Source organism: Vicugna pacos, chromosome 18 (assembly GCF_048564905.1).
Source record: "Vicugna pacos chromosome 18, VicPac4, whole genome shotgun sequence".
Lineage (NCBI taxonomy): Eukaryota > Metazoa > Chordata > Mammalia > Artiodactyla > Camelidae > Vicugna > Vicugna pacos.
Genome location: NC_133004.1, coordinates 33581976 through 33606508, shown reverse-complemented (window position 1 = coordinate 33606508; position 24533 = coordinate 33581976). Strand labels below are relative to the sequence as shown.

The window sequence follows — 24533 nt, the reverse complement described above, 5'->3', positions numbered from 1 at the left end:
CCCACCCCCAGGAAACTGGCTGGCAGCTTGTCCTTGCTGCCTACAGAAGCCAGGCCTCGTCTTCTGGGAGGGCCAAGAGTGCACTTGCAAGGGTGAGCTGCCCTTCTGATTCTGTGCATGCTTGCTGGGAAATTTTTCCTATAGTCTAAATTTAATCCCTCCAGCTGCCTTATTTGCCAACTCAAGCCAGTCTTGATGGCCCTAGAGGGCCAGGGGCAGGTTGTGAGTGTTTTGTTTTGTTTTGTTTTGTTTCTCCAAATGTGTACTAAGCACTCATCCACATGTGAAGCATTGTTTAATAACATGATATGTGTCAACTCATTCAATCCTTACAGCAACGGAATGAGGTAGGTATTATTATTAAAGTCACCCCTTGGTATCCGCAGGGGACTGGTTCCAGGACCTACCCACTCCCTAAACCAAAATCCAAGGATGCTCAAGTCCCTTATAGAAAATGACATAGAATTTGCATATACCCTGCACACATCCTCCCATATACTTCAAGTTATACTTTTAAGTCATCTCTAGATTACTTACATCTAATACAATGTGAATAGTTGTAAATACAATGTAAATGCTATGTAACTAGTTGCTGGCAAGCAGCAAACTCAAGTTTTGCTTTTTGGAACTTTCTGGATTTTTTTTTTTTTGATCTGTGTTTGGTTGAATCTGCCACAGATGCAGAACCTGTGGATACAGAGGACCAACTGTATCCCTATCTTGATAAGGAGACTGAGGTACAGGGAGGCTAAGTAACTTGCCTAAGATCACACAGCTCGTTTTGGGGAGGGGGTTAGGGAGCCCTCAGGACTTGAATCCATCAGGGCCATCTGGCTTCAGTATCTGTACTCTTAATTGGAGCCACAGCTGCCTCTGGGTTGGGGTCAGGGTTCCTGAACAGTCTGGGCTGTCCCAAGTTAGAAGCCAGGAAGGGAAAAAGGGTTCACCAAGTGTTCTTCCCTCCTAATTGAGTCTTCCAGCACCTATGAGGTGTAACTCTGTTTCCCGGGAAGGTGACAGAGAGGCATTGAGATTTGCTGCTGTCATACCTAGCAGGAAGCAGCCTTGGCCCCTCGATACAGCCCTGCACACCCTGCCTCTGAAGCAACGTAGCGGGGGAAGGTATGCAAAACCCAGTTGGACCTAGGCCTGGGAGAGAGGCAGGGAAGCAGAAATGAAAAGTGAGAACTGGGAGGGCCCTTCACCTGTTCCTGGGGGACAGCTTCCATGCTGGGAGCAAGTTTACTCTGCCAGGCTTCAGTCTAAGCATCTTTATGTTCAACAATTCTGAGTTTTTCAGATAAGGCACAGGCAGATTAGCTGTCCAAGGTCACTCAAGTAGTCAGTGGGGGACCTGGGATTTGAACCCAGTCTGGGCATGGCAGAGGCTCAGGGAGAGGTGGTGAAGAGCCCAGGGTCACAGCCACAGCCCCAGAGCTAGGAACTGCTGGCTCCCTTCCAGCCCAAGAAAAGCAATGACACCTGAGTCGTAGCAAGTTGGGGGTGGAGCAGAGGTGGAGCTAGGAAGACCCAGGTGGCTTCTCCAGGAACCAGAGCACAGGCGGCAGAGTGCCCTGGAGCAGCATGAAGCAGAGCTGGGGACCAGGGCTGCTCATCCTGGGAATGGTGGTCCTCGTAGAGGGTGAGTCACCCGTATCTGGGTGGGTGGGAAGTGGTATGGGGTTCACAAGCCATCCTCTGCCCCAGCAGCCCCTGCAGGTGTGTGAAGGGAGCCTGCCTGTGGGGTCACAGTTTGGCACATAACTGTGTCTGGCTGTGCATGGGGAGGTGTATATGGCCACCTGTGTCCAAAGGGGTGTGACTTCCTTGAGCTGGATTACAGTCTACATGTTGTGCGGGAACTGTCATTACGCCTGTGTGCACCCTGTGCCCCCGTCTACCTCTCTACTTCCAGAATGGCGTTAGGCAAGTTCTGGGGCCCTTTGGCCTCAGTCTCCCTGTCTTTACCTACTACCCACCTCTCCTGGCTCAGATGTTCAATGGGCATGTTTGTGTGTGTCTGTGATGGGGAAGAGGCAGGGCAGGGAACCCTTTGGTAGAGTCTCTGGCAGATTCTGGAAAGGTGGGGGAGTCTGAGTTGTCAGAACACGGGTGCGGTGAGTCTCAATCTCTCGGCGCCCTCCCCAGCTTGGACATGACGCAGGCCTCTAATCCTTCCTCTTAGGCCTCCACAGCCAAGGGCACAATTAAGCTAATGCTCTCCACATGCACGGGCTGCCTCCCTGACTCAGCAGCGGGGGCAGGAGTTGGGGGTTCTGAAGCCTGAAGGAGGGCTGGCCTTGCCCCAAGATGAACCCCAGGCCCTGCCCCTCGGGCCCAAGAGTGCTGAGCACAGCGAAGAGAGAACTAATTACTGAGTGTACACTCTGAATAGGTTCCAATAAAAACTGTTTCTTGATCTCATATAAATATTTTCATTCTGGGAGGGGCTGGTGAGGTAGCCCCAGAGTCATAGGCAAGGACCCAGGCAAGTCCCCCAAACCTGTCCCCTCCACCAAGGCTGGGTCAGGCAGGTAAGGCTCCCTCCCCCAAGTCTCACCTGTGTCGCTCTCTCCCCAGGTCTTCTAGCAGCTCAGCGTGGTAAGCTCTGGGGCCATGGGGCCTGGGTCATACTCGGGTCTGGGTTGGGCCTGGGGTGAGGGCAGAACAGGGGCCTGCTGTCAACCTGACCTACACCTGTCCACAGCATGCGGGCAGCGTGGCCCCGGCCCCCCAGAGCCTCAGGAGGGCAACACGGTGGCTGGCGAGTGGCCGTGGCAGGCCAGTGTGAGGCGGCAGGGGGTCCACATTTGCAGCGGCTCCCTGGTGGCGGACACCTGGGTCCTAACTGCAGCCCACTGCTTTGAAAAGTGAGTCATGGCTGCGGTCAAACAGGGTTTCTGGCTTTCAGGGTGGGTGATTTGTCCCCAAACCCCACAAGACTGAGCCCTGCCCCTAGAATAAAGAAGTACCATTTATTAAAAACACGCTGCGTGCCAGGTACATACTATCAACAACTATTAACAACCTTTTTGGTAGAAGCCTTACAAATGAGAAAACAGGTTGGGAGAAGGGTAGACTTTGCTTAAAGCCACAGGTTTTGGCCCCTCTTTCACCTACTTTGTGCTGGCTCCCATGGTGTCCCCCTTTGCACTCAATGCCTGGGTCTTGTCCCTCCCCTTCCAGGGCGGCAGTGACTGAACTGAACTCCTGGTCAGTTGTTCTGGGATCTCTGCAGCGTGAGGGGCTAAGCCCAGGGGCTGAGGAGGTGGGGGTGACTGCTCTGCAGCTGCCCAGGGCCTATAACCACTATAGCCAGGGCTCAGACCTGGCCCTGTTACAGCTTGCCCACCCCATGGCCCACACACCCATCTGCTTGCCCCAACCTGCCCATCGCTTCCCCTTTGGGACCTCCTGCTGGGCCACTGGCTGGGATCAGGATACCAGTGATGGTAAGTGCTGGCCCAGACTACAGCCCAGAGAGGAATGTGCCCAGGGTCACACAGCTTCAGCTGCCAACTGTCCCCGTTCCCTGTCTCCCTTGCTCTGCAGAGCCCAGACTCTGGTCCCAACCCCTTCTCTTTTGCCAGCTCCCAGGACCCTACGGAATCTGCACCTGCGTCTAATCAGCCGCCCTACGTGTAACTGTCTCTACAATCGGCTGCACCAGCGGCTGCTGGCCAGCCCAGCCCGGTCTGGGATGCTGTGTGGGGGTCCCGAGCCCGGGGTGCAGGGGCCCTGTCAGGTCTGAGGAGGATGACAGGGGACAAGAAGGGGAGGGAGCCTAGCCTCAATCCACAGGGACGGGTGGGAGGACCGCAGGTAGAGGGTGTCCGCCCAGGGCTGGTGCTCAGGTGTCTGCCCTTGACAACACTGCCTGGCTCCAGGGAGATTCCGGGGGCCCGGTGCTGTGCCGCGAACCTGATGGACACTGGGTTCAAGCTGGGATCATCAGTTTCGCATCAAGCTGTGCCCAGGAAGACACTCCTGTGCTGCTGACCAACATGGCTACTCACAGCTCCTGGCTGCAGGCTCGAGCTCAGGGGGCAGCCTTCCTAGCTCAGGACCCTGAGACCCCGGAGATCAGTGATGAGGACAGCTGTGTAGGTATGAGCAGCAGGTGTTAGGAATGGGACATGTGGGGACCTCCCCCAGGCCTGCATGAGGACTTCCAGGCAGCGAGTGGAAGCCACAGTGGAACAAATTTCAGCTCAGAATAGAGAACTGGTACAGGGTGTCTACACACTGCCAGGGGCTAACGAGGGGGCTTTTAAGGCCCCTTTCCACCCCTAGGATGGGAAGAGCCCCGTTGAGGCTAAGAGGCATAGACGCCTTGGAACTTTATCCACTTGTAGTTTGGGTAAAGAGGGATTTCTGAGATCTGATTGATGGTTTAGGGGTAAGCTACATATTTCCAAGCAGGGACTCAGCAAGATTGGACAGGGTAGGGCTCCTGCTCAGTCGGGCATTAATTTTGGCATTAAGTGACTAACATGCAAATTGCATATAAAGTAATTCCCAGGAAGGAAGCTCTGTCTTGATGGTAAGAGAAGCACTAATGAGCCAGGAGTTCTGGGGCCAGTCCAAGCCCAGAGGGGTGCAGACAGGTGGGGTTGGGGAAGGATGAGCAGGCCACTCCCATGAGATTGGACCATCAGGGTTAAAAGCTTAGGCCATGGGTTTTGAATCCCTAGTCAGCTACTTGCTGGTGGTTACTGAGCTGGAAAGTCACTTAACCTCTCTGAAACTTTGGATAACTTTGGTAATGAGGATAACAAATATTCAGCTTAAAAGGACATTGTGAGGATATTTGATAGCACGTGGGAAACGCTTAGCTCAGGGCCTGGCATGCAGTGAGCACTTAGCAAGAAAGCAGATGATGTAATCCATCTGTTTCAGCCTGTGGATCCTTGAGGAGAGAAGGCCCCCGGGCAGGAGCTCCCTCCCCATGGCCCTGGGACGCCAGGCTGAAGCACCAAGGGAAGCTGGCCTGTGGCGGAGCCCTAGTGTCAGAGGAGGTGGTGCTGACTGCTGCCCACTGCTTCATTGGGTGAGCCCTGTCTCCCTCATCTTTGTGCCTGCACCCTTGCTGGCAGCTCTGCCACCCAGTGCTGTCAACGCTGTCCTTACACAGGCGCCAGACCCCAGAGGAATGGACTGTAGGCCTGGCAGCTGAATCAGAGGAGCGGGGCCTGAAGCAAGTCATCCTGCATGGGGCATATACCCACCCGGAAGGGGGCTACGACGTGGCCCTCCTGCTGCTGGCCCAGCCCGTAACACTAGGTCCCAGCCTGCGGCCCCTCTGCCTGCCCTATGATGACCACCGCCTGCCCGATGGGGAACGCGGCTGGGTCCTGGGGCTAGCCCGCCAAGGAGCAGGTATGTAGGTAGGTCAGGGCCACCAGCAGCTGTGCATCCAGTCTACAGGCCATGGCGGCAGCTAGGTCTTCTCCTTCATCCTGCAGGCACCAGCTCCCCTCAGACAGTGCCTGTGACCATCTTGGGGCCCAAGGCCTGTAGCCGCCTGCATGCGGCCCTTGGGAGCGACAGCATCCCCATTCTGTCAGGGATGGTGTGTACCAGTGTTGTGGGTGAGCCGCCCGGCTGCGAGGTGAGCCCCAGTCCCCCAAACTTCACTCCACAGACCCCTCACTCTGCCACTCATGAACAGACCTCCTGCCATGCTCGGCCTCAGACCCACCTTTCACCTAAATCAGCCTTTCTGCCATCTGGCTCCCAAGTAGCCAGAGCCTCAGCCCAGGCCCCTTCTGCCCCCTGCAGCTACCTGGGGAGAAATGGAAGTCACTCAGTGTCCCTTAACCCCTGACAGGGCCTGTCGGGGGCACCGCTGGTGCACGAGGTGAGGGGCACGTGGTTCCTGGCTGGGCTGCATAGCTTCGGCGATGCCTGCCAAGGCCCTGCAAGACCTGCTGTCTTTGCGGCGCTCCCCACCTATGAGAACTGGGTCAGCAGTTTGGACTGGCAGGTCTACTTCGCTGAGGAGCCAGAGCCTGAGATTGAGCCTGGAAGCTGCCCTGTGAACACGAGTATGTGGCCCTGGGGCCTCCCTGTCAACATCTGCCTCTCCAGACCGCTTCTCTCTCGATCTAGGGCAGGATCTGTCCTGACCCACCTGGAGCTGCCCTGGGTGGGGTGGAGCAGAGGACAGACCTATCTGGATTCAAGTCCTGGCTCTTCGTCTCTGTTTGACTTGAAGCACGCCTCTTGACCTCTTCAAACCTCACTCTTCCCATCTGTCATGGGGCCTAAGGAGCACTGCCTTCCTCTTCCTTGGAGGGAGGGAGGGAGGGAAGCTGTGAGGACAAGATCAACCCCACCCTCCTTCCTCTCCTTGACAGGCCAACCAGCCGGCTGTTGACAGGTGGCTCTGGGACGCCGCAGTTACAGGGAAGCAATTCCCACATCTCTTTCCCCATGCTCTTACCCCATCCCCCTGACGCACACACAACCAGGCAGGCCCAAAGGTGGGCACAATGGGCTCTAGGAAGGAGCCCACCCCGACCCGCAGCTGCCCCTGCTCCCCACCCTGCAGGACAGGGAGACGAGGCCTGTGGGTGCTCCCCCACACCCAGCTCTGCAGTCCAACGCAGGCATCCCCAGCTTTCCCTATTCCTCATCCCCTCAGAAACAATCACACCAGCCTCATACTTTGAAAATTTCTTTTTTTGGGGGGAGCAATTTTCCTGTTTTTTTTTTTAAACTTAAATAAATTGTTACAAAATAGATTTTAGAAAATAAGTTACAAATTGTAGTAAAAGGCTCCCCTTCCACAGGCAACATTCCCACCTGCGGCTCTCTCTGAATCTGCCTCTCCCTGGTGTTGGAATCTGGCTGGTGAGGGGGGCCCAGCATCATGGCAGAGCCTACCACTGGCTTTCTTGCAGAGCTGGTCACAGGGAAGAAGGTGGTGCAAAGGCTGGGGGAAAGGGGGTCCTTCAAGGACAGGACGGGAGGAAGACCTCACCCCCTCCTTGGGAAAGAAGCCAGATCTGGGTCCTCTTCGCCAGGTGAGAGGAGAAAAGAGCTGGGGATGCCCAAACTACTCCTGAGCAAAACAAGGAGATCAAGCCTTTCCCTGCAAACCTGCCCCCCACCCCACATCCTGATCTTTGGAGAACTGAAGTTCAGAGGGAGAAGCTTAGGTCTGCAGGCCACTGGGGTGAAAGGTCCAGGTGTGGGGCCGTGGGGGTGGGTGGAGGGGGCAATGACAGGTCCCCTCTGCCTGCCGCTGGTGCCTTTGGGGATCCTGGGGAGAGAGAGAGGAGGTCACTGACTGAGGGGGCAAACTCCATACAACTTGTACCCCCATACCTAGCCCCGCAGGCCACTCCCCATCGCCCATGGCCCCTGAGGCCTGTATGAGAACTCCCAATTATTTTCCTGGACCTGGCTAACTAGCTCCTCGCTCGTTCCCTTAGGGTCACAAAAAATCTTTTATCCTGAAAGTCCTCTTGTCAGCGCTCTCAGGGGCATCTCACCACTGTCCCCTCCTTCCCTGACAGTCTCCCTTCAAGGGCCCACCATCTCAGGGACACCCACCTTTGGTGGCCACTAAATGGAAGGGGCCCTGGGAGAAGGGCTACGGACCCCTAGAGGAGGTGGAGAGTGAGACCAGGACCTGCTGAGGGAACAGGCTGTCCCACTCCTCCACAGCCTTGTGGCGGCTGGGCCGAGGTGCCTTTCGTGGGGAGTCCTCTTGATAGAGGACAGGAGATAGGGGCTAATGACTGCTGTTACTACAGCTGAGCCTGGCTTCAAAGAAACAATTATCTGTGACTCAGTTCCAGTTAAAGGTGTGCTGACGGGGAGCAGGGTGTGCAGGTAAAAAGGGTGATTTGATCGGATCATAAAAAGGAAATATGCAGCAAAGAAAGAAGAGGAGGATTGAAAAAAGGGAAGGAGAAAAGATGTGGGGCAACATAGGTGGGAAAGTGCCAAGGGTCTAGTTGCCAAGAAAAGAAGAGGTGCAGAGATAAGACGCAGGGAGAGGGACAGGGAGCTTGGTGCCAACTAGCCACCCAGTTTCCCTGACCAAGTCAGCATGGAAGCCACAAAGCAGTCCAGTCTGGGGACTCCCATGCCCCGTTCCTCATTCCCTGGCTCCTTGCCTACTCTAGGAAGGAGCAGACCCTAGACCATCTTTTCCTCTGGAAGTCACTACTTAATTGGCTGGATCAGGAGGGTTTCCAGATATAGCAGCTAGATGGTACCCAGCTACCTCCCCTCCCCAGACCATTCCTCTTTGGCTCCAGCAAGGCAGAGGAGCCTGGGCAGCTCCTGACCACTCCCTGCCACCCCCGACTGCCCCAGACCACCATGCTATTCGCCTGACCCAGGGCTTCGGATCTCAGCCGCTCAAAAGGCAGCATCCTCAAACTAGCTTTCTCCATATCCCAGCCCCCTGCCACTCCCTGGGATCCATGTGATCCTCTTGCTACTTGCTTCCCCCGCACCTTGGGACCAATTTTAACCCTCCACTGTGTCCCCACCTCCTCTGGGACCCTTCAATCCTGTGCCCACACCCTGTCATGCCCCCGTACCAGAGCTGGCCACTGTCCGTTCCTCCTGGTGCTGCTGCTGGTGCTGCTGGAAGCTGAGGCGGCGGCGGAAGTGGCGAGGACAATGGGGGCAGGTGAAGGGCCCCTCCCGGGGTGCATGGACCCGCCCATGGCCCTCCAGTCGGGCAGCTGTCCGGAAGGCCTTGCCACAGATGCTGCAGCGGTGGCGCTTGGGGTCCGTGTGGGTCCTGCCGTGGTTCTTAAGGGACAGCAGGTTGGGGAGGAGTTTGGGGCAGAGGGAGCAGGGATAGAGTCCAGTCGTGTGGGCCTTCTGGTGGTTCAGCAGGCTCCCAGCATGGCGGTAGGAGCGCCCACATTGGGCACAGCGGAAGGGCCGCTCCTCATCCTCGGCCCCTGTGGACTTTATGCCTTGGCCTCCATTAGCTCTCCTGGCATTCTCTCCTGGGGCACCAGGGGGTTCTGATGGAGACTTCTGGGCTTTCCCTTGACCAGGGAGATCCACTTCATCCTCCACAGCCCCAGCTCTGGGACCTCTGGCCTCCTCTATCTGGGGTGGCATCTGACTGAGGCCCCTAGCATGAGTCTGCAGGTGACTGGCTAGTTCATGGTGGGACTGAAAGACCTTGCCACAATCAGGGCAGGCAAAGGTCTGGTCAGCTATGTGGTTGTGGCTGTGATTCTTAGTGGCCACAGGATTCAGGAACTCCTTACAGCACAGCAGGCAATAGTGATGGTCTGTCTTGTGGGTGTTATGATTCAAGAGGCCTTCCGACTGGCAGTAGGACTTGCCACAATGGCTGCAGGAAAAGGAGTGGCTCTCTGGCTGGGGCTGAGGGCTGCTGTCTCCACTATCCCAGCTATCCATGGGAAACAGACTAGGTCCATTGGGCTGGCTGTTGCCAAGGTGGCAAGGACTCCTGGGGACACCGTCCCCTGACTCGTCTTCTGGCTTGGTCAGTACGTGACCCCCAGGAACCCAGTCTCCATCATGATTCATGGACCCCCCGTCTCCTTGCCACCCATCTGCTTTCCCTGGGCCCCAGGACATTGGATCTATGGCTTCTGAACCTGCTGCCCTGATGGGGCTCTGAGTCTGCTCCACTGGCCTTGTGGCTACATCTTCCAACTGGGGTACCGAATCAGTACCACCCAGTCTGTCTTCTAGTCCCTGGTCACCGCCCTCTGGGCTATTTGGGCCTCCCTGACCACCTTTGGTCTCCTCCTCATGCTCTCGCAGGTGTCGCTCCAGAGATCCCCGGCCAGGGAAGCCCCGGCCGCAGAGGGCACAGCGCACAGCTGCCCGCCGGGACCGCCCAGCACGCCGCCGCCGGCTCTCCGAATGCAGCCTCTGGTGGTCCTTCAGGGCCATGCGGTTGGAGTAGGTCTTTGGGCAGGTGGGGCAGCTATACTGGCCCATCTCATGGCTCCGCCGGTGGTTCAGGAGGCTACCGGCGTGGCGGTAGGTCCGCCCACACTGCCCACAGCGAAAGGGCCGATCTTCCCGAGTCAGCTTTCGGGTGCACCCACCCCCACCACGCTCAGCATGGACTCGCTGGTGGCTGGCCAGCTGTTTCCGCAGGCGGAAGGCCTTCCCACACTCGGTGCAGCGGAAACGCCGGGGATCCGCGTGGATGCGCCGGTGGTTCTTGAGGGACATGAGGTTTGAGAAGCCTTTGGAGCAGGCCTGGCAGCCAAAGTGGCCGGTCTGGTGGCTCTGTCGGTGATTGATGAGGCTGCCAGCGTGCTTATAGGACCGGCCGCACACCTCGCAGCTGAAGGGCCGTTCAGAGCTGGCCTCAGTCTGGCAGCCCTTCTCTGCGGTCTCCAACCTTGGCTCCACCTCCTCCCCCTTCACAGTGGTCTCCTCCCAGGCCTCTTCTTTCACCCTTGCCACCTCCTCCAGGGGCTCCACTTTAAGTTCTTTCTGGAACATCTCCACTTCGACCTGCCCAAGGCCCTCCTCTGCCCTGTTCTGGGGCTCACTGCTGCCTCCTGCCTCTGGGATGGGGCCCACCTGGGGCTCAGAGCCTTTGCAGCGTGGGTGGTTTCGCAGGTGATTACGGTAGGCAGCCAGGTTGGGGTAGCAGCGGGAGCAGACGGGGCAGATGAAGTCTCCGGTCTGGTGGATCTTCCGGTGGTTCACCAGGCTGCCCCCATGGCGATAGGTCTTGCCGCACTGGTTGCAGCGGAAGGGGCGGGGCTGGGCCTCCAGAGAACTTTCCCCACCCTGTGCGCAAAGGCTATCTGCAAGCGCAGCACCTACCCCCTCTCCAGACTTTGTGTCTTCACCCTCCCCAGAGAGAGAGGTCACCGTTCCCTCAAAGACGCCGTCTGCAACCATCCCTGTGGCATCAACTGACTCTCCCGGGTGATGAATGAGGCTGGGAACCTCACCTGTAGTATTTCCAGAACTCTGGCTTTGGTGGTGACGCTCCAGGCTCCCTAGGTCATCATAGGTCTGACCACAGCAGCCACAGATGTGTCCATAACCGGCTCCATCCAGTGCCTCCACCTCCCGCTGCAGCTGATTCAGCAGCTCTGCTTCCGAGAACTGCAGTGGGGGGCTGTGGGTGGAGGCTGCCCCTGCTGCTCCTTCCTCTTCCCCCTCTTCCTCCGAGCCCTCAGTCATGCCAGAAGAGTCATGAGCCTGGCGCCGGTGAAGCCTGTAGCCAGCCCGCCCAGGGAAGATCATGCCGCAGAGGCAGCAGAGGAAAGGCTGTGCTGAAGCTGCCTCCCCAGGCCCGTGGTTCTGGAAGTGGCTGCGCAGGGCAGGCAGGGAGTCAAACTCCTTTGGGCAGAGGGAGCACTGATAGATGCCCGGTGGGTGGCAGGGCCTGTGGCTCAGCAGGCTGGTGGCATGGGGGAAAGAATGCCCACAGTCAGAACACGTGTGGGAGACCTCAGCCTGCCAGCCACCAGCGGCTTCGGCAGAGCAGGGAGGGGAGCTGGACTGGCCAGTGGCTGGTTTCTGATCTTCCTCTACCCCAGGGAGGCCATCACAGAAGCGAGTCTCACTGCTTTCCTCACCGCTTGGGATGTCCAAGTTGTCAAGGAAACAGGCCTCCTTCCTTTCCAGGCCTTCCTCAGTGCCTCTGCTCTCTTTATCACCCTGGAAACAGGCCTCATCCCTCTCAAGCCCACATTTGTCCCTTTCAGCTGCAACCGGCAAACAGCCCCCATCACTTTTCATGTTGCCTTCGGCTCCTCTAGGACTTTCCCCCAGAGGGTCTCGGGGACAGTCCAGGCCCCCACTGTCTTCCACCAGCTCTGTTGCCCAGTTTCCACCTGACGGGAGTTTGGCTTCTCCCCCACTGCCGCTGGTGCTGCTGGCCCGCCTCCGGTGCCGCCTGCTCCGCCGTCGACTGTGGCGACGTAAGTGGTTCTTCATGGCAGCCATGGTGTGGAAGTGTTTGGCACAGGCCCCGCAACTGAAGTCTCCTGTCTGGTGGGTCTGCCGGTGGTTGATGAGGCTGCCTGAGTGGCGATAGCTCTTTCCACAGTCTCGGCAGGCAAATGCCCGAGGAGGCGACACCCTGGTCTCCGTCCTGCTGTCCTCCCCATTGCCGTGGGTCTGGCCATGACGTTCAAGGCTCTCAGGGTCTTCAAAGAGCATTCCACACACGCTACATATCTGTGGTGCAGTCCGATCTGCTGCTGGGGGAACATCAGTGGTCGTCCCTTCATGTTTGCACCCAGGCCCCTGATCTGTGTGTGGGGCTGCCTCTGCTCCCATTGGGTTGGGCGGGAGTTCCACCTTAAGGTGGCTGGGGGGACCTTCAGCCCCTGAGCCTGCGCTGCGGCGGGCAGCCTTGCAATGTACCCGCACGTGGTTGCGCAGGGCCATAAGGTTGGGGTACTTGCGGGGACAGAGCGAGCACTGATACTCTCCTGTCCGATGGCTGTGGCGGTGGTTCACCAGGCTCCCCCGGTGGCGGTAAGCCCGACCACACTCAATGCACTTATAGGGGCGGTGGTCCACAGTGGTAGGGGGTACATCTTTCTCTTGGTGGGTGGTCTCAGCCAGGGGCAGGGGAGCTGGCAGCACCGATGACTGCCCATCCTCTCCAGCTCCTTGCCGGGGTCTGTGATGAGCCCGCACATGGTTTTTGAGGGCAGCTGCGTTGAACAGCTGCTTAGAACAGATGGAGCAGGGATAGACACCAGTCTGATGGCTCTTGCGATGGTTGATGAGGCTTCCAGCATGGCGGTAGGTACGGCCACAGTCCCCACAGCGGAATGGCCGGTACTCCTCCAGGCCGCTGTCCTCCAGCTCCCCGGAGCCATTCAGCATCCGTGTACCAGGGAGTTGGTCCTCGCTGCTCTCGTCTGTGTGTCCATTGGTGGTGGGCATCCCTTTCTCCTCCCACAGCCGCTCTTGACTTTCACCCTCATGTGACTGCTGGTGTTCCAGCAGCTCTCGGGGGAGTCGGAAGGCGCGGGGGCAGTGGGGACACTGGTAAGGCCGATATTGGGCATGGAGTCGGGAGTGGTTCTTCAGAGCCATGAGGTTAGAGAACTCCTTGAAGCAGATGGCACAAGGGTAAACACCCAGGGTGTGGCTCTGGCGGTGGTTGGTGAGGCTCCCGGCATGTTTGTAGGTCTTGCCACATTGACTGCACTTGTACCGCCGCTCCTCCTCAGCAGGAGGGGACTGGGTGGGCTCCTGGACCCCGGTGAAATTCACTACTGATTCAGCCAAATACTGTTCCAAATTGCTAAGGAGACTGCTAGCTGGGGTGGGGAGTGGTGGGTCTCTGGCAGAGTTGGTGGTGGGCCCCCAGCCCTCTGCGCCTTCCTCAGGATCTGGCTGGCTTTCCCAGCCTTCTCCTAGTCTGGAAGGTGGATCCTCCCAAGTGCCCAGAGCTGCCCTAGGGTCAGGCCCAGACTCAGAGCCAAGTGTCTCTTCCGTGTGTTTTTTCTGGTTTTCCCAGCCTTCCCTAGGGCCAAGCCTCTGGCCCCAGGAGTCAGTGGACATTGTCTCCCCCTGGAGGTGTAGAGTGGCTTCCTTGGGGCGGGGGGGCCTGCGCCGGCGGCGGCCTTCAGGAGCATGAGTCCTCATGTGGCTTTTGAGGGCCATGGGATTGGTGAAGTCCTTGCCACAGGTGGTACAGGGGAAAAGGCCAGTCTCGTGGGTTCGGCGGTGGTTGACCAGGCTCCCTGGGTGACGGTAGCCCCGCCCACACTGCTGACAGCGGTAGGGCCGAGGGATGCTGTCGACCTCCTCACTGTCTTGATTAGAAGACGGATGGAGCAGTTCGCGGTGCCGTGACAGTTCCGGGAGGCTAGGAAAGTGGCGCTGACAGTCTGAGCAACTAAGTGAGGTGGGCGTGTCCTCCATGGGGCAGTGTGGCAGAAACCTGGAGGTTCAGGAAGAGCAGGCAGGTGGCAGCAGCATCTTCCTCTGGTGGATGGTCCAAGGCCTAGGAAGAGGAGGCAGTGGTCAGAAAGAAGGCTTGAGTTAACTTTGCCTCTTGGTTCTATGAGCAACAAGTTCACCAGAGGTCACAGAGAGGTCCCCTATGCAGCAATGCCCAGAGACTGGCTTCCTACTAGATCTGTTCTGGAAGCAACACCATTTAAAGCTTCCCTGCACACAAGCTCCCCAAATATGGAAACTCCCCTAGAACTAACTCATCCCTAGAGAGAGGTATAGATGAGGAAACTAACATCTAGAGGAATGCAATCTATCTCTGATCACAGACCTATTCTGTTTTTCAGACCAAATCCAAAATGTCTTACTGTCCCTAACTCTCTGCTCTCTGTAGTCCTGAAACAAACAACCTATCTTCTGTGACATCTTAAAAGGAAACCTGAGCCTTTTCTAGGATTTTCAATAAGTCAAGTCCAAGCCTCCCTTCTTCATTCCCCAAATAAACAGAGTAGCCTAGAGGCACTGAAAAAGCAGCTTCTTTCTGCAGTTGACAGCTGAAGGAACTGAGCAGCGAGGCTAAGAGGCCACCTTCAGAGGAAGGGCTGGCTTGTTTCCCAACCTCCCCTACTCCTTTCAAGGCCACAAAGTCTCCTTTCTGAAAGATTCTCTTGGGTTCCCTGAATCCCAAACTATTTTCTATCTTGGAAATTCCATCCATTTCTGGTTCCTCACCTCCTTTCTTTCTCTTTCCCATGCCTCCTCACTTTACCCCCACCATCCCTTCTCATTTTTCCTTCTACCTCCTCTCAGAATACTGATGACAACAGCAGCCTGTGCTACCTAAGCATTACCAAGTGCCAGGCACTATCTTAAGTAAAGAATATTCGTTGTGTCAATCCTCACAACACACAGCAATTGTCTCTGTTATCTCAGTTTACATATGAGCAAACTCACTGACTCAATCTTTCCAAAGCCCTTGCTCTTTCCATAACAGGCCCCCATGACTCCTACATCACCTTGACCTTCTCTGACTCTGACTCTTCAATCCCGTGAGTCCCTAATACAACTCCTATCTCCGACTCTAAACCCCTTACTGAACCTGCTCCCAGAATTCTCACCTCACAAAGGTCCTTCGTTCAAGAGTCCCCTCTCCTAATCAACCACCAAAGAGGTCCACTTGCCTCACTTATCTCCTTGGCCTATTTTCTTTTAGGACCCCTACCTCGCACCAGTGGCCCCTTCTCGTTCCCGCCGCGGGTGCGTCCGTTGGGGACCGCGAACGGGAGTGCGCCTGCGCACTGGGACCCTCACCCTAACTGCAGCCGCGCGCCCCAGGGGTGGCTGTGGGGGTCTCTCGCGCTCCCACACACGCACTCTCCGCCAGGGCTCCTGGGAGGTGGGAGGGGAGGGAAAGAGGGATAAAAGAGGGGGAGAAAGAAGGAGGTAGAGGAAAGAGGACGCAGCTGGCACGAGCCAGAAGTCTACCCCCAGCTCCGCGGACACTTCCTATTGTTACTAGGAAACAGGAAGTGTCCTGGCCTCAAAAGCTTCCCCGCGAAACTTCCGCCTTGAGAAAACTTCTGTCCCGCCTCCAAGCAGCGGTTCCACACAAACACACTTCCGGCGCTGGGTAAAAAGCAGCTGACGCGGGACTCTGACCCCGCCCACGTAGGTCAGAACGCTGCGTTGTTTCTGCACTAACCTTAGCCACACTTCCGGGAAGAGCCGCTAAAATCGTTCCGGTGCATACTGGCTGAGCGCAGAAGAGGGGAAAAAAAGGGTTCTGCAGACCTGGTCTCAGTATTTTAGAGACACTGCACGAAAGTGGGGGGCTGCCTGAAAAACTTCCCAAGACAGACGTAGGAAGCTTCAGTCACTCCTTGTTCTTAAGGGAAATGTGGAATATAAGCGGATTTCGGTACTACAAATCTTGAGCATGGCCTTTCTGTCCTCCCACCTTCTAGTTCATGGAGCTCTAGCCCCAGGCTAGCAATAGCTGCTGCATCCCGTAAGCCTGTCTGGTGTACCTTGTCATTAGCACCCACAGAGACCCCCTTGCAAGCTGTTTTTCCGCCACCTTCAATTGGGAGTGCTTCGGTAACTTTGCTTTCCTCCCGAACCGGGAAAGCTCCCTTCCACTTCCGCTCGCCGGCCCCGCCTCCTCTCCCTCACCCTCCACCCCGCCCGCTGGGTCCTAGCGCCTGCCCCTCCCTGGTTGTGTCCCGGGATCCGTCGATGAGAGGAGCTGCCGCTGACGCCACGAAGCCAGCCCAAGTCCGTTCAGGTAGGAAACGCTGGCAGGAAGCCGCAGGGACCCCCGGGCAGCCCCAGTGCGGACGCAACCCGAGCGGGCCTCAGTTTCCCTGTGGGTGCAGAGGGCGGATGGGGTTGTCCTGGCGCGAGCGGCGCGGGCGGGGCGGGAGGAGTGCGGCCCCGGGAGGGCGCGGGCGGGCTCTGGGCCCAGCGGGTCCTAGAACCCGCCGGCTGTCCCGGCGGACCGGCTGCAGCGGACGCCTGACCTCCGCCGGCACGGCTGCCCGCCTTGCGCGGTGCGGGCCCGGGGGTCCTAGAGCACGCCATGTTGCGGGCTTTTGTCCCAGGCGCGCGGCCCGCCTAGCTCGGTCCTCGGCGCCTGCAGCCCCCCTCCCCGGCCGAGGTCCTGGCCGCCCCTCCCGCGGTCCTAGAGAACGCCATCTTGCAGGCCTTTGTCCACAGTCGGCCTTTGGTCCATTCATTTGTTCATTGTCATTCTTCGTTCACTCCTTCTTGCCACAGCCTCCGATGAAGGGCCTTCTTCGAGAAGAGTCAGCCAGGGCCCTGCCCTGCGGGGCTGTCTGTCTGGCGGGGGCGCCGACAGGGGACGAGAAGCGCAGGGTTTCCGCAGCTCTCCGCCCTAACGCCCTTCAAACTCCTGCATCCCTCAGAGACCCCAATTTACTGATAAGGAAACAGGCTCAGAGCGCCGTGGCGCCCTTATCTGTACTGCCTATTAAGTATTCCTGAGGGCACTGGGGAAGCAGGTATTTGAAGTATGCAAATGAGTTTTCCCACGGGAGAAGGCAATGAGAACTACCAGTGGAGATGCATTTAGGTGGGGAAGTTTGAAAACTGTGCCTGGAGCTAAGGTCGCTGTCAGGAGCGGCACCCTGCCGCTGGAGGTGAGGCTGGAGAAGTAGACTGGGATTAGGTTGTGGACTAACCAGATTGAATGCCTAGGAGATGATTAGCTGTCATCTCTGCATAGTTCACAGTTCCCTTCTGCCATCTCACCAGATCTCTCATGGCCTGTGAGACCTATTGGTGACTACTTGTTTAGACATGGGGAGACCGAGGAACAGAGAGGATAAAAAGTGGCTCTTCACCTCATCCCTGCCACAGGGTTCTAGGCTAAACTCTCTGGGAAGTAAATTTCTGCATCCCTGGCATTTAGAGCCTATTCAGGCAGCAGGACGTCGTTCCCCTCATAAGAGTCCAATAGTAAACCAAAGACAAGGCTCCCTCACTAGAGCAATGAATCCATTGTGGGATACAGGGGGGATTTTTGGACTTTGTGAACTGGCAGAGGCAGAGAAATTCAGTTAATAAATAATTGTTGACCGACATTCTCACAAACTCCTACTATGGGGGAGGCAGAGGCTATAGACTTGGGTTCAAATACCGTCTCAGTTTGTTTTCGGGCACCAAGCATGGTTCTGTGTGTAAAGGGTACAGAATAATAAAGGTTACTGGCTCTTTGCCAGCCTAGACTCTTGGGCTGGAGACAGAGAATTAACAAGTGAACCATAAAATGCTAGTACTTAGGTACTAGCAAAGTGATAATCAGAGGACAGAGAGCAGATGTTTGGGAGGCAGACCACCTGGCTTTGAATACTGGCTGTGACCATGATTAGTTACTTCACTGCTGTGTGCCTCAGTATCCTTATCAGTAAAATGGGGGGAAAAACTCTTTAACTTAGTCTGGGCTACCACAAAAACAACAACAACCCCCCCCCCAAAAATCCATAACAGACTGGGAGACACAACAGACATTTATTTCTCATAGTTCTGGAGGCTAGGAAGTCCAAGATCAAGGTGCTGGCTAATTCAGTTCCTGGTGAGGGCTCTTTTCCTGAATGGCCACCTTGTCTCTAAGTTCTCACATGGCTTTCCTTCCATGCATGTGTGCATTCATTCCATAACAGACTTCCAGGAGGTTGTGAGGCTTAGCTTGAGTAGTACACATAAAATGCTTAGAATGATACCTGGGCCAAGGTAAATTTGCAAGGACTGTTATCCAGTTGAACAACATAAAGGAAATTAAAGAGGAGGGGGATACAGAGTAATCAGCAGGAGTGCAGATAGCATTAAGAAAGGTGGTCAGCAAAGCCCTCTTTAAGGAGGTGGCAGGGAGCTGAGACCCAAATGAAATCAGAGAGATGGCGACACAAAGATAACTGGGGAATCGTTTTTCTAGCAGAGGAAACTCCTAGTGCAGAGTGCCTGAGATGGGAAGGAATTTAGGTCTTTGACGGAAAAAAAGGGAACCTGTGTGAGTGGAACCTAGTGAGCCAGGGGGAGAGGAGTGGGAGGTGAGTTGTAGTTCAGAGCCTTGCTGGCCACGGAAAAAAGATACTGGTCTTTGTCCCAGGAACAGTGGAAAGGCTCATGATTTGGCTGATAAACCTTAAATAAATGAAGGCTAGTAAAGAAAGAGCCCAGCCCAGGGACCTGAAGACTTGAGTTTGAGTCTGGGCTCCTTGACTAGTTATGTATCCTTAATGCAAGTTTTTTCCCCCTTATGGGGGCCTTAATCTCCACATCTGAAAAAGAGACGTAGTAAAAATGCCTCTCTCCTAGAAGCTTGTGAAGACCTAAGGATGTAACTTTGGTTCTTAAGTGTTGAGTGTTGGTTGGAATGTCCCAGAGAGTAGATTTCTGAGTCCTACCCCACACTCCCTGGATGATTATTGTCATGCAGGGAGTTCACAGAATCACTCTAGGGAGTGGTGGGTGGGTGGAAGATTCCTTCATGAACAGTGAAGTGAGGAGTTGATGGTGGAGTTTTGGACAGGGCCCTAACCAACCTGGCCCTCTACTCTTCATGGAGCTGGGGCCTGCTGGGACCAACCTGGGACTCCCCTACCATTTCCCCTAGGAAGTGCCTTCAGAGGAGGGATTTACCCCTTCAGCTATCTGGTTTCTGGCTCACAGGTAAGAAAACAGTGGCCCAGAGCTCAGAACCCACGGGTCCAGCCCTCTGAGAGGAAAACAGAAACATAAAGATGCTGGCTCTGGTTTCCAGGCAGTTCTACGGGATGAGAGAAGACAAAAGTGTAACCTGAAGTTGTATTTGAAGGATGCAAAAGAGTTTTCCCATGGGAGAAGGCAGCGGGAAACCCTGAAGGCTCAGGGTTCTAGTCATTGTGGGACTGGCCCAGGCAGCAGACAAGTCTGGGAGGGCCCAACAATGCCAGGCAAATTGAACACCTGGATTCAAGTCCCAGCCGCATGAGATACTAGCTGTGTGATCATGGGTTAATCACTGACCCCCTTGGAACCTCAGTTTATTTGTAAAATGAGGACAGTAATCCCTATCTCAGGAAGCTATGAGAGAATAAGGTAGCACACTCAGCAGAGTGTCTGGCTCTGAGAAGATTCAGTAATTGAGAGCAGTAATTATTCTTATCTCACTCAGCCCTCACCCGACCCTGTGAAGTAAGTACTGTTATTACCTCCATTTTTCAGATGAGAAAACTGAGCTCCTACGGCGTGAAGGAAATTACACAAGGTCACAGCTTTTCTGTGAGGGAGGTGAGATTGGAAGCCAGGCAGTTTAGCTTCAGAGACTGCACTTAACTACAATGCTGTATTGTTTCTCTGGGCCTCAGTTCCCTCATCAATGCAAGTGAGTGATAATAGAACTTTTCTCATGGTGCTGACATGAAGATCAAGTGGGTTAATACATGTAAAGACTCAGGATATAGCCTGTTATTTAACAGGTAGGTGCTCAGTAAATGTGAGCTACCATTTTTATTGAGGAAAAACTTTATCTGTCAGATTGTCCAGAGATAGCCTGGAAGGGAGGTGGTGAGGGCCCCATCCAGAGATAGGGAACGGTCCCCTAGAAACTGTAGGGGGAATTCAAGCCATGGGGAAGGTTGGGCCTCAAGCCCTTCAACTTACCTTCCAGCCCCAGGATTTAGTGGGAAAAGTGAAAAAAACAAGCTGAGGGTAGAAAAGAATTGTGTGGGATGGGGACCAAAAAACCAAAGGAGAAAGAAGAGCTTCTTTTGGGAAGTGAGGCTCAAAGGAAGGATTTGTAACAGCCAGGAAGGGCCTGGAATCTTGCATGATGAGATGGAAGCCATGGAAAGTTCTTAAGCGGAGGACAGAGCATCATCACATGGTACTTCCGGAAGAAGACTCTGGCTACCTATGCACAGTAGATTGTGTGTGTAGGGGTCGGGGACTGAGGCAGGGCCACCAGGCAGAAGGATTTTGATTCTAATGATACAGCCCTTGCCACTCACCCCAAGGGCTCCTGTGTCCTTCCTGGGTCATAACTTAGAAGCCACCAACCCCTGATATGTACAGATGAAGAAACAGGCCTGAAAAGGAGCATGAGAATCCAGGCCTCATGCCTCCCAGCTCAGCTTCTGGGCACACCTGGCTCCCCTCCCCTCTCTATAACACTGACCTTCCCCCCCACCCTTCTGCCCCCAGCAGCTGCTGCAAGCACTCCTTAAGTGGATCTGCCATAATCCTCTTCCCTTCATCCCCTAGGGAGGATGAGCTGGTGTTAAGACTAATGCAGCCGTTAATCCTATTTCCTCCCAGCCATGATCCCCAGGAGCAGCTGGGTGGAGGGTGTCTGGGCTCTGAACCGAGAAAGAAGAGGCCTTAGCTAGGGCCAGTGTCCCAGGAGGCCAGGCTAGAGCAGATGCATTGAGTATGAGTCAGAGGCTTCTAACTTCTGCTAGCAATGGCTCAAGCTGCCTTGAGAGTAACTGAGCTCCCCATTACCAGAGCTATGGGAGCAAGAACCAAACAGCCATTCCACAGCAGAGGGTAGACCAGGATTCCTATCTGGGGTGGAGTACCTTACATCTGTGCAAGGCCAGAATTCTGTGTGAACAGTTGCTGCCTCTGAAAGCTAACCAACCAGAAGGAAAAGACAAAATATACACACCAGGGACCTACCCCTTCCAGACAGATGGTGCTAATCACTACATTTAGCCCACTGGCTCTGCCCTTTTCGGGACCTACCTCTGTCTTCCCTGGGCACTTGGAGACCTTCAGCCCAGATCCACATCTGGGTAGCCTCCGTGTCTGCATCCTTGCATCCACTGAAGAAGGAAGATGGTGAGATGAATGGAGCCTGGGCCTTCTGGGAATGCTGCAGGGTTTGGAAAATCCTAGAGGCTGGGGAGGGAAGTTCAGGTGAACCTTCTTAAGATCCCAGCCTCCTCTCTTAGCTTCTCTGAGGTCACCTGGTGTAGCTTCTTTCATCAATAAACAGACTGGAGAGGAAACTTGAGCTCAGAGAGGCAGGAATGTTTGTAAGGAAGGATGTGCGTCCTCTGTGGGGAATGTAGATAAGACAGAGTTCTCTCTGAGGCCTCAGAGGGCTTTGGTAAGATCGGCCTTGGCGAATGGGAAAGGGGTGTGGCTTCTGTCTAACATTGCCTCTCTCACAGAAGCCCCGCCCACCAAGGCCATGGAGGTAGAGTCTGTGGAGGACCGGTCCCCAGCCCCTGGCTATAAACGCTCTGGCCGCCGCTATAAGTGTCTGTCCTGTACCAAGACGTTTCCGAATGCACCCCGAGCAGCACGCCACGCTGCCACACATGGGCCTGCAGACTGCGCAGAGGAGGTGGCCGAGGTGAAGCTGAAGCCAGAGACAGACCCCAAAGTGGAGGATGCCAGTGGGGACAAGGTGTCAGGTGCAGCGGCTAAGCCTCGGCCCTATGCGTGTCCGCTGTGCCCCAAGGCCTACAAAACGGCACCTGAGTTGCGCAGTCATGGTCGCAGCCACACAGGTGAGAAGCCCTTCCCTTGCCCTGAGTGCGGCCGGCGCTTCATGCAGCCTGTGTGCCTGCGGGTGCACCTGGCCTCGCACGCCGGTGAGCTGCCCTTCCGCTGTGCGCACTGCCCCAAGGCCTATGGCGCGCTCTCCAAGCTCAAGATCCACCAGCGAGGTCACACGGGTGAGCGGCCCTACGCCTGTGCCGACTGTGGCAAGAGCTTCGCCGACCCCTCGGTGTTCCGCAAGCACCGGCGGACACATGCCGGCCTGCGGCCGTACAGCTGCGAGCGCTGTGGCAAAGCCTACGCTGAGCTCAAGGACCTTCGCAACCACGAGCGGTGAGGGCGTGGGGCTGGGTGGTGGGCAGCTGAAGGGGTTGGGCTGCGTGTACCAATAGGGTGGAGGCATTGAGTTCCACAGAGCAGAATGAGCCAATAGGAAGGTGAGTGGGGCGGGACTATAGGGGAGGGTGGAACTAGGGTCTGATTGGCCTGGGTTCCTGGACCACAGGGGGCGGGGCTTGAAGTTGGGCAGCTCAGAGGGTCTCTATTGGAGTCCAGAAGGAGCGAGTGGGGCCTGATGTGTTGTGTGTACAGATGGGTCTGGAACCTAGACGCCCGGCCTGAAGGTATCTTACTCTGGGGCACAGCCCTGTGGCCCTTAGGGAATTAGGCCAAAGCCCCAGCGATGTTAAGGGGCCCTAACTTACCGTGCAGACAGGTAGCGGGGTCAGGTGATGGGCCGCCACCCTCATGCTGGGCCTCCGCCCTTCCACAGGTCCCACACGGGTGAGCGCCCCTTCCTCTGCTCAGAGTGCGGGAAGAGCTTCTCCCGCTCATCCTCGCTTACGTGCCACCAGCGCATCCATGCGGCGCAGAAGCCCTACCGATGCCCGGCCTGTGGCAAGGGCTTCACTCAGCTTAGCTCCTACCAGAGCCACGAGCGCACTCATTCGGGCGAGAAGCCCTTCCTGTGCCCGCGTTGCGGCCGCATGTTCTCCGACCCCTCGAGCTTCCGGCGCCACCAGCGGGCGCATGAGGGCGTGAAGCCCTACCGCTGCGAGAAGTGCGGCAAGGACTTCCGGCAGCCGGCCGACCTGGCAATGCACCGACGGGTACACACTGGCGACCGGCCGTTCAAGTGCTTGCAGTGTGACAAGACGTTTGTGGCGTCCTGGGACCTCAAGAGGCACGCGTTGGTGCATTCGGGCCAACGGCCCTTCCGCTGCGAAGAGTGCGGGCGGGCCTTCGCGGAGCGGGCCAGTCTTACGAAGCACAGCCGGGTGCACTCAGGTGAGCGCCCTTTCCACTGCAACGCCTGCGGAAAGTCCTTCGTGGTCTCGTCAAGCCTAAGGAAGCATGAGCGGACCCATCGAAGTAGCGAGGCCGCAGGGGCGCCCCCACAACAGGAGCTTGTAGTGGGGCTGGCGCTGCCCGTCAGCGTGGCAGGGGAGGGCTCCACGGCCCCGGCAGCAGGGACGGGGCTAGGAGACCCTCCAGCTGGGCTGCTGGGGCTGCCCTCAGAATCCGGTGGTGTGGTGGCCACCCAGTGGCAAGTTGTGGGCATGACAGTGGAGCACGTGGAGTGCCAAGATGCTGGGGTTGGGGAGGCTCCTGGTCCCTTGGGGGCGGCAGGCGAGGTCGGGGGTGAGGAGGTGGACGAGAAACCACCACAGTTTGTGTGCCGGGAGTGCAAGGAGATGTTCTCCACGCTGACGTTGCTGCGACGGCACGAGCGTTCACACCCAGAGCTCCGGCCCTTTCCCTGCACACAGTGCGGCAAGAGCTTCTCAGATCGGGCTGGGCTGCGCAAGCACAGCCGCACCCACAGCTCTGTGCGCCCCTACACCTGCCCTCACTGCCCCAAGGCTTTCTTGAGTGCCAGCGACCTGCGCAAGCATGAACGCACCCATCCTGTGCCCATCGGGACCCCCACACCCCTCGAGCCTCTTGTGGCTTTGCTAGGAATGCCTGAAGAGGGGCCAGCCTGAGGCCCATGCCCCCTCCGCCACACTCCTGGGAGCTGAGCCCCTACAGGGTGCCTCCCGAACATCCCTTTGTCCCAGCTTGCTCTTTAGACTCCAGATCCATCTCTGCACCCCAGGCAGCTAGCTCACCCTCCTGACAAATAGCTGGGGACAGTGGAGGCTGGCAGCAGCTAGTGAGAGACATGGCTCTCTGAGCAGCATTCATTAAAGCATTCACTTTGACATTGGGTTGTCTTCTGTGTTCTGGTTGGGGCTAAGTGAGTGGGAGTTTGAGCATTAGATAAGGTTCAGTGGAGATCCCTGGACTAACAAATTAGAAACGAGAAGGGTCTTTGGGGTGCATCATTTTCTCCAAATATGTTTCAGAATGTCTTGTGACAAGGGTTTCATGGTTAAGTAAGTACAGGAAATTCCTGTACCCTTCTTGGGGATTCTTGGTAATCAAAGTAATTAAAGTCACTGATAAGTCCTGTAATGAACAAATCTATTTAACTTTGTTGAGTCCATACTTGACCTTTTAGTAAGTACTTCTACTTTTGTCCTTTTACAAATAATGAACTGAGGCCCAAAGTTAGTATATTTCCTATAAATTGCAATAACAAATTAGGAAATATACTTGGGGTCCCATTC

At 56.2% G+C, this 24533-nt stretch overlaps 3 protein-coding genes across 11 annotated transcripts; 2 read left to right on the top strand and 1 right to left on the bottom strand.

Moving 5' to 3' along the window:
• Positions 1-1484: 1484 nt before the first annotated feature.
• Positions 1485-6746, top strand: PRSS53 (serine protease 53). 3 transcript variants are annotated; one of them, XM_031687397.2, is made up of 11 exons: positions 1525-1642; positions 2581-2601; positions 2708-2870; positions 3187-3452; positions 3591-3745; positions 3888-4107; positions 4900-5050; positions 5135-5379; positions 5466-5611; positions 5831-6047; positions 6360-6746. In XM_031687397.2, exons 1-11 carry the CDS (start codon positions 1585-1587, stop codon positions 6377-6379), a joined length of 1662 nt encoding a protein of 553 aa, XP_031543257.2. In that variant the 5' UTR covers positions 1525-1584; the 3' UTR covers positions 6380-6746. The 3 variants fall into 3 exon arrangements, with proteins under 3 accessions (XP_072799086.1, XP_031543257.2, XP_031543256.2); XM_072942985.1 differs by lacking the exon at positions 2581-2601 and having other exon boundaries at positions 1485-1642; XM_031687396.2 differs by lacking the exons at positions 1525-1642; positions 2581-2601 and having other exon boundaries at positions 2608-2870.
• On the bottom strand, positions 6667-16017 carry ZNF646 (zinc finger protein 646). 5 transcript variants are annotated; one of them, XM_031687390.2, is made up of 3 exons: positions 15939-16017; positions 8562-13960; positions 6667-7267 (listed from the first exon to the last, which is right to left on the bottom strand). In XM_031687390.2, the coding sequence occupies exons 2-3, from the start codon at positions 13876-13878 to the stop codon at positions 7146-7148; spliced, it is 5439 nt and encodes a 1812-aa protein (XP_031543250.2). In that variant the 5' UTR covers positions 13879-13960; positions 15939-16017; the 3' UTR covers positions 6667-7145. The 5 variants fall into 5 exon arrangements, with proteins under 5 accessions (XP_031543250.2, XP_031543249.2, XP_006201355.2 ...); XM_031687389.2 differs by lacking the exon at positions 15939-16017 and adding an exon at positions 15614-15743; XM_006201293.4 differs by lacking the exon at positions 15939-16017 and adding an exon at positions 15134-15436.
• On the top strand, positions 15839-24125 carry ZNF668 (zinc finger protein 668). Of its 3 annotated transcripts, XM_072942983.1 has the most exons (4): positions 15839-16195; positions 19636-19701; positions 21588-22254; positions 22694-24125. In XM_072942983.1, exons 1-4 carry the CDS (start codon positions 16147-16149, stop codon positions 23904-23906), a joined length of 1995 nt encoding a protein of 664 aa, XP_072799084.1. In that variant the 5' UTR covers positions 15839-16146; the 3' UTR covers positions 23907-24125. The 3 variants fall into 3 exon arrangements, with proteins under 3 accessions (XP_072799084.1, XP_006201356.2, XP_072799085.1); XM_006201294.4 differs by lacking the exon at positions 19636-19701; XM_072942984.1 differs by lacking the exon at positions 15839-16195 and having other exon boundaries at positions 19663-19795.
• The last annotated feature ends 408 nt before the right edge of the window (positions 24126-24533 follow it).

Excerpts from the sequence above, each read along its gene's own strand:
- PRSS53 (XM_031687396.2), top strand. The coding sequence starts at position 2,617 with ATGGGGCCTGGGTCATACTCGGGTCTGGGTTGGGCCTGGGGTGAGGGC. Across the intron at positions 3,746-3,887 it reads GGGTGCAGGGGCCCTGTCAG|GGAGATTCCGGGGGCCCGGT; the intron begins GTCTGAGGAGGA and ends GCCTGGCTCCAG. Across the intron at positions 5,612-5,830 it reads GTGAGCCGCCCGGCTGCGAG|GGCCTGTCGGGGGCACCGCT; the intron begins GTGAGCCCCAGT and ends AACCCCTGACAG.
- ZNF668 (XM_072942983.1), top strand. The coding sequence starts at position 16,147 with ATGAGAGGAGCTGCCGCTGACGCCACGAAGCCAGCCCAAGTCCGTTCA. Across the intron at positions 16,196-19,635 it reads GCCAGCCCAAGTCCGTTCAG|ATGAGAAAACTGAGCTCCTA; the intron begins GTAGGAAACGCT and ends TCCATTTTTCAG. Across the intron at positions 19,702-21,587 it reads ACAGCTTTTCTGTGAGGGAG|AAGCCCCGCCCACCAAGGCC; the intron begins GTGAGATTGGAA and ends CCTCTCTCACAG.
- ZNF646 (XM_031687390.2), bottom strand. The coding sequence starts at position 13,878 with ATGGAGGACACGCCCACCTCACTTAGTTGCTCAGACTGTCAGCGCCAC. Across the intron at positions 7,268-8,561 it reads ACGGACAGTGGCCAGCTCTG|GATCCCCAAAGGCACCAGCG; the intron begins GTACGGGGGCAT and ends CTCTCTCCCCAG.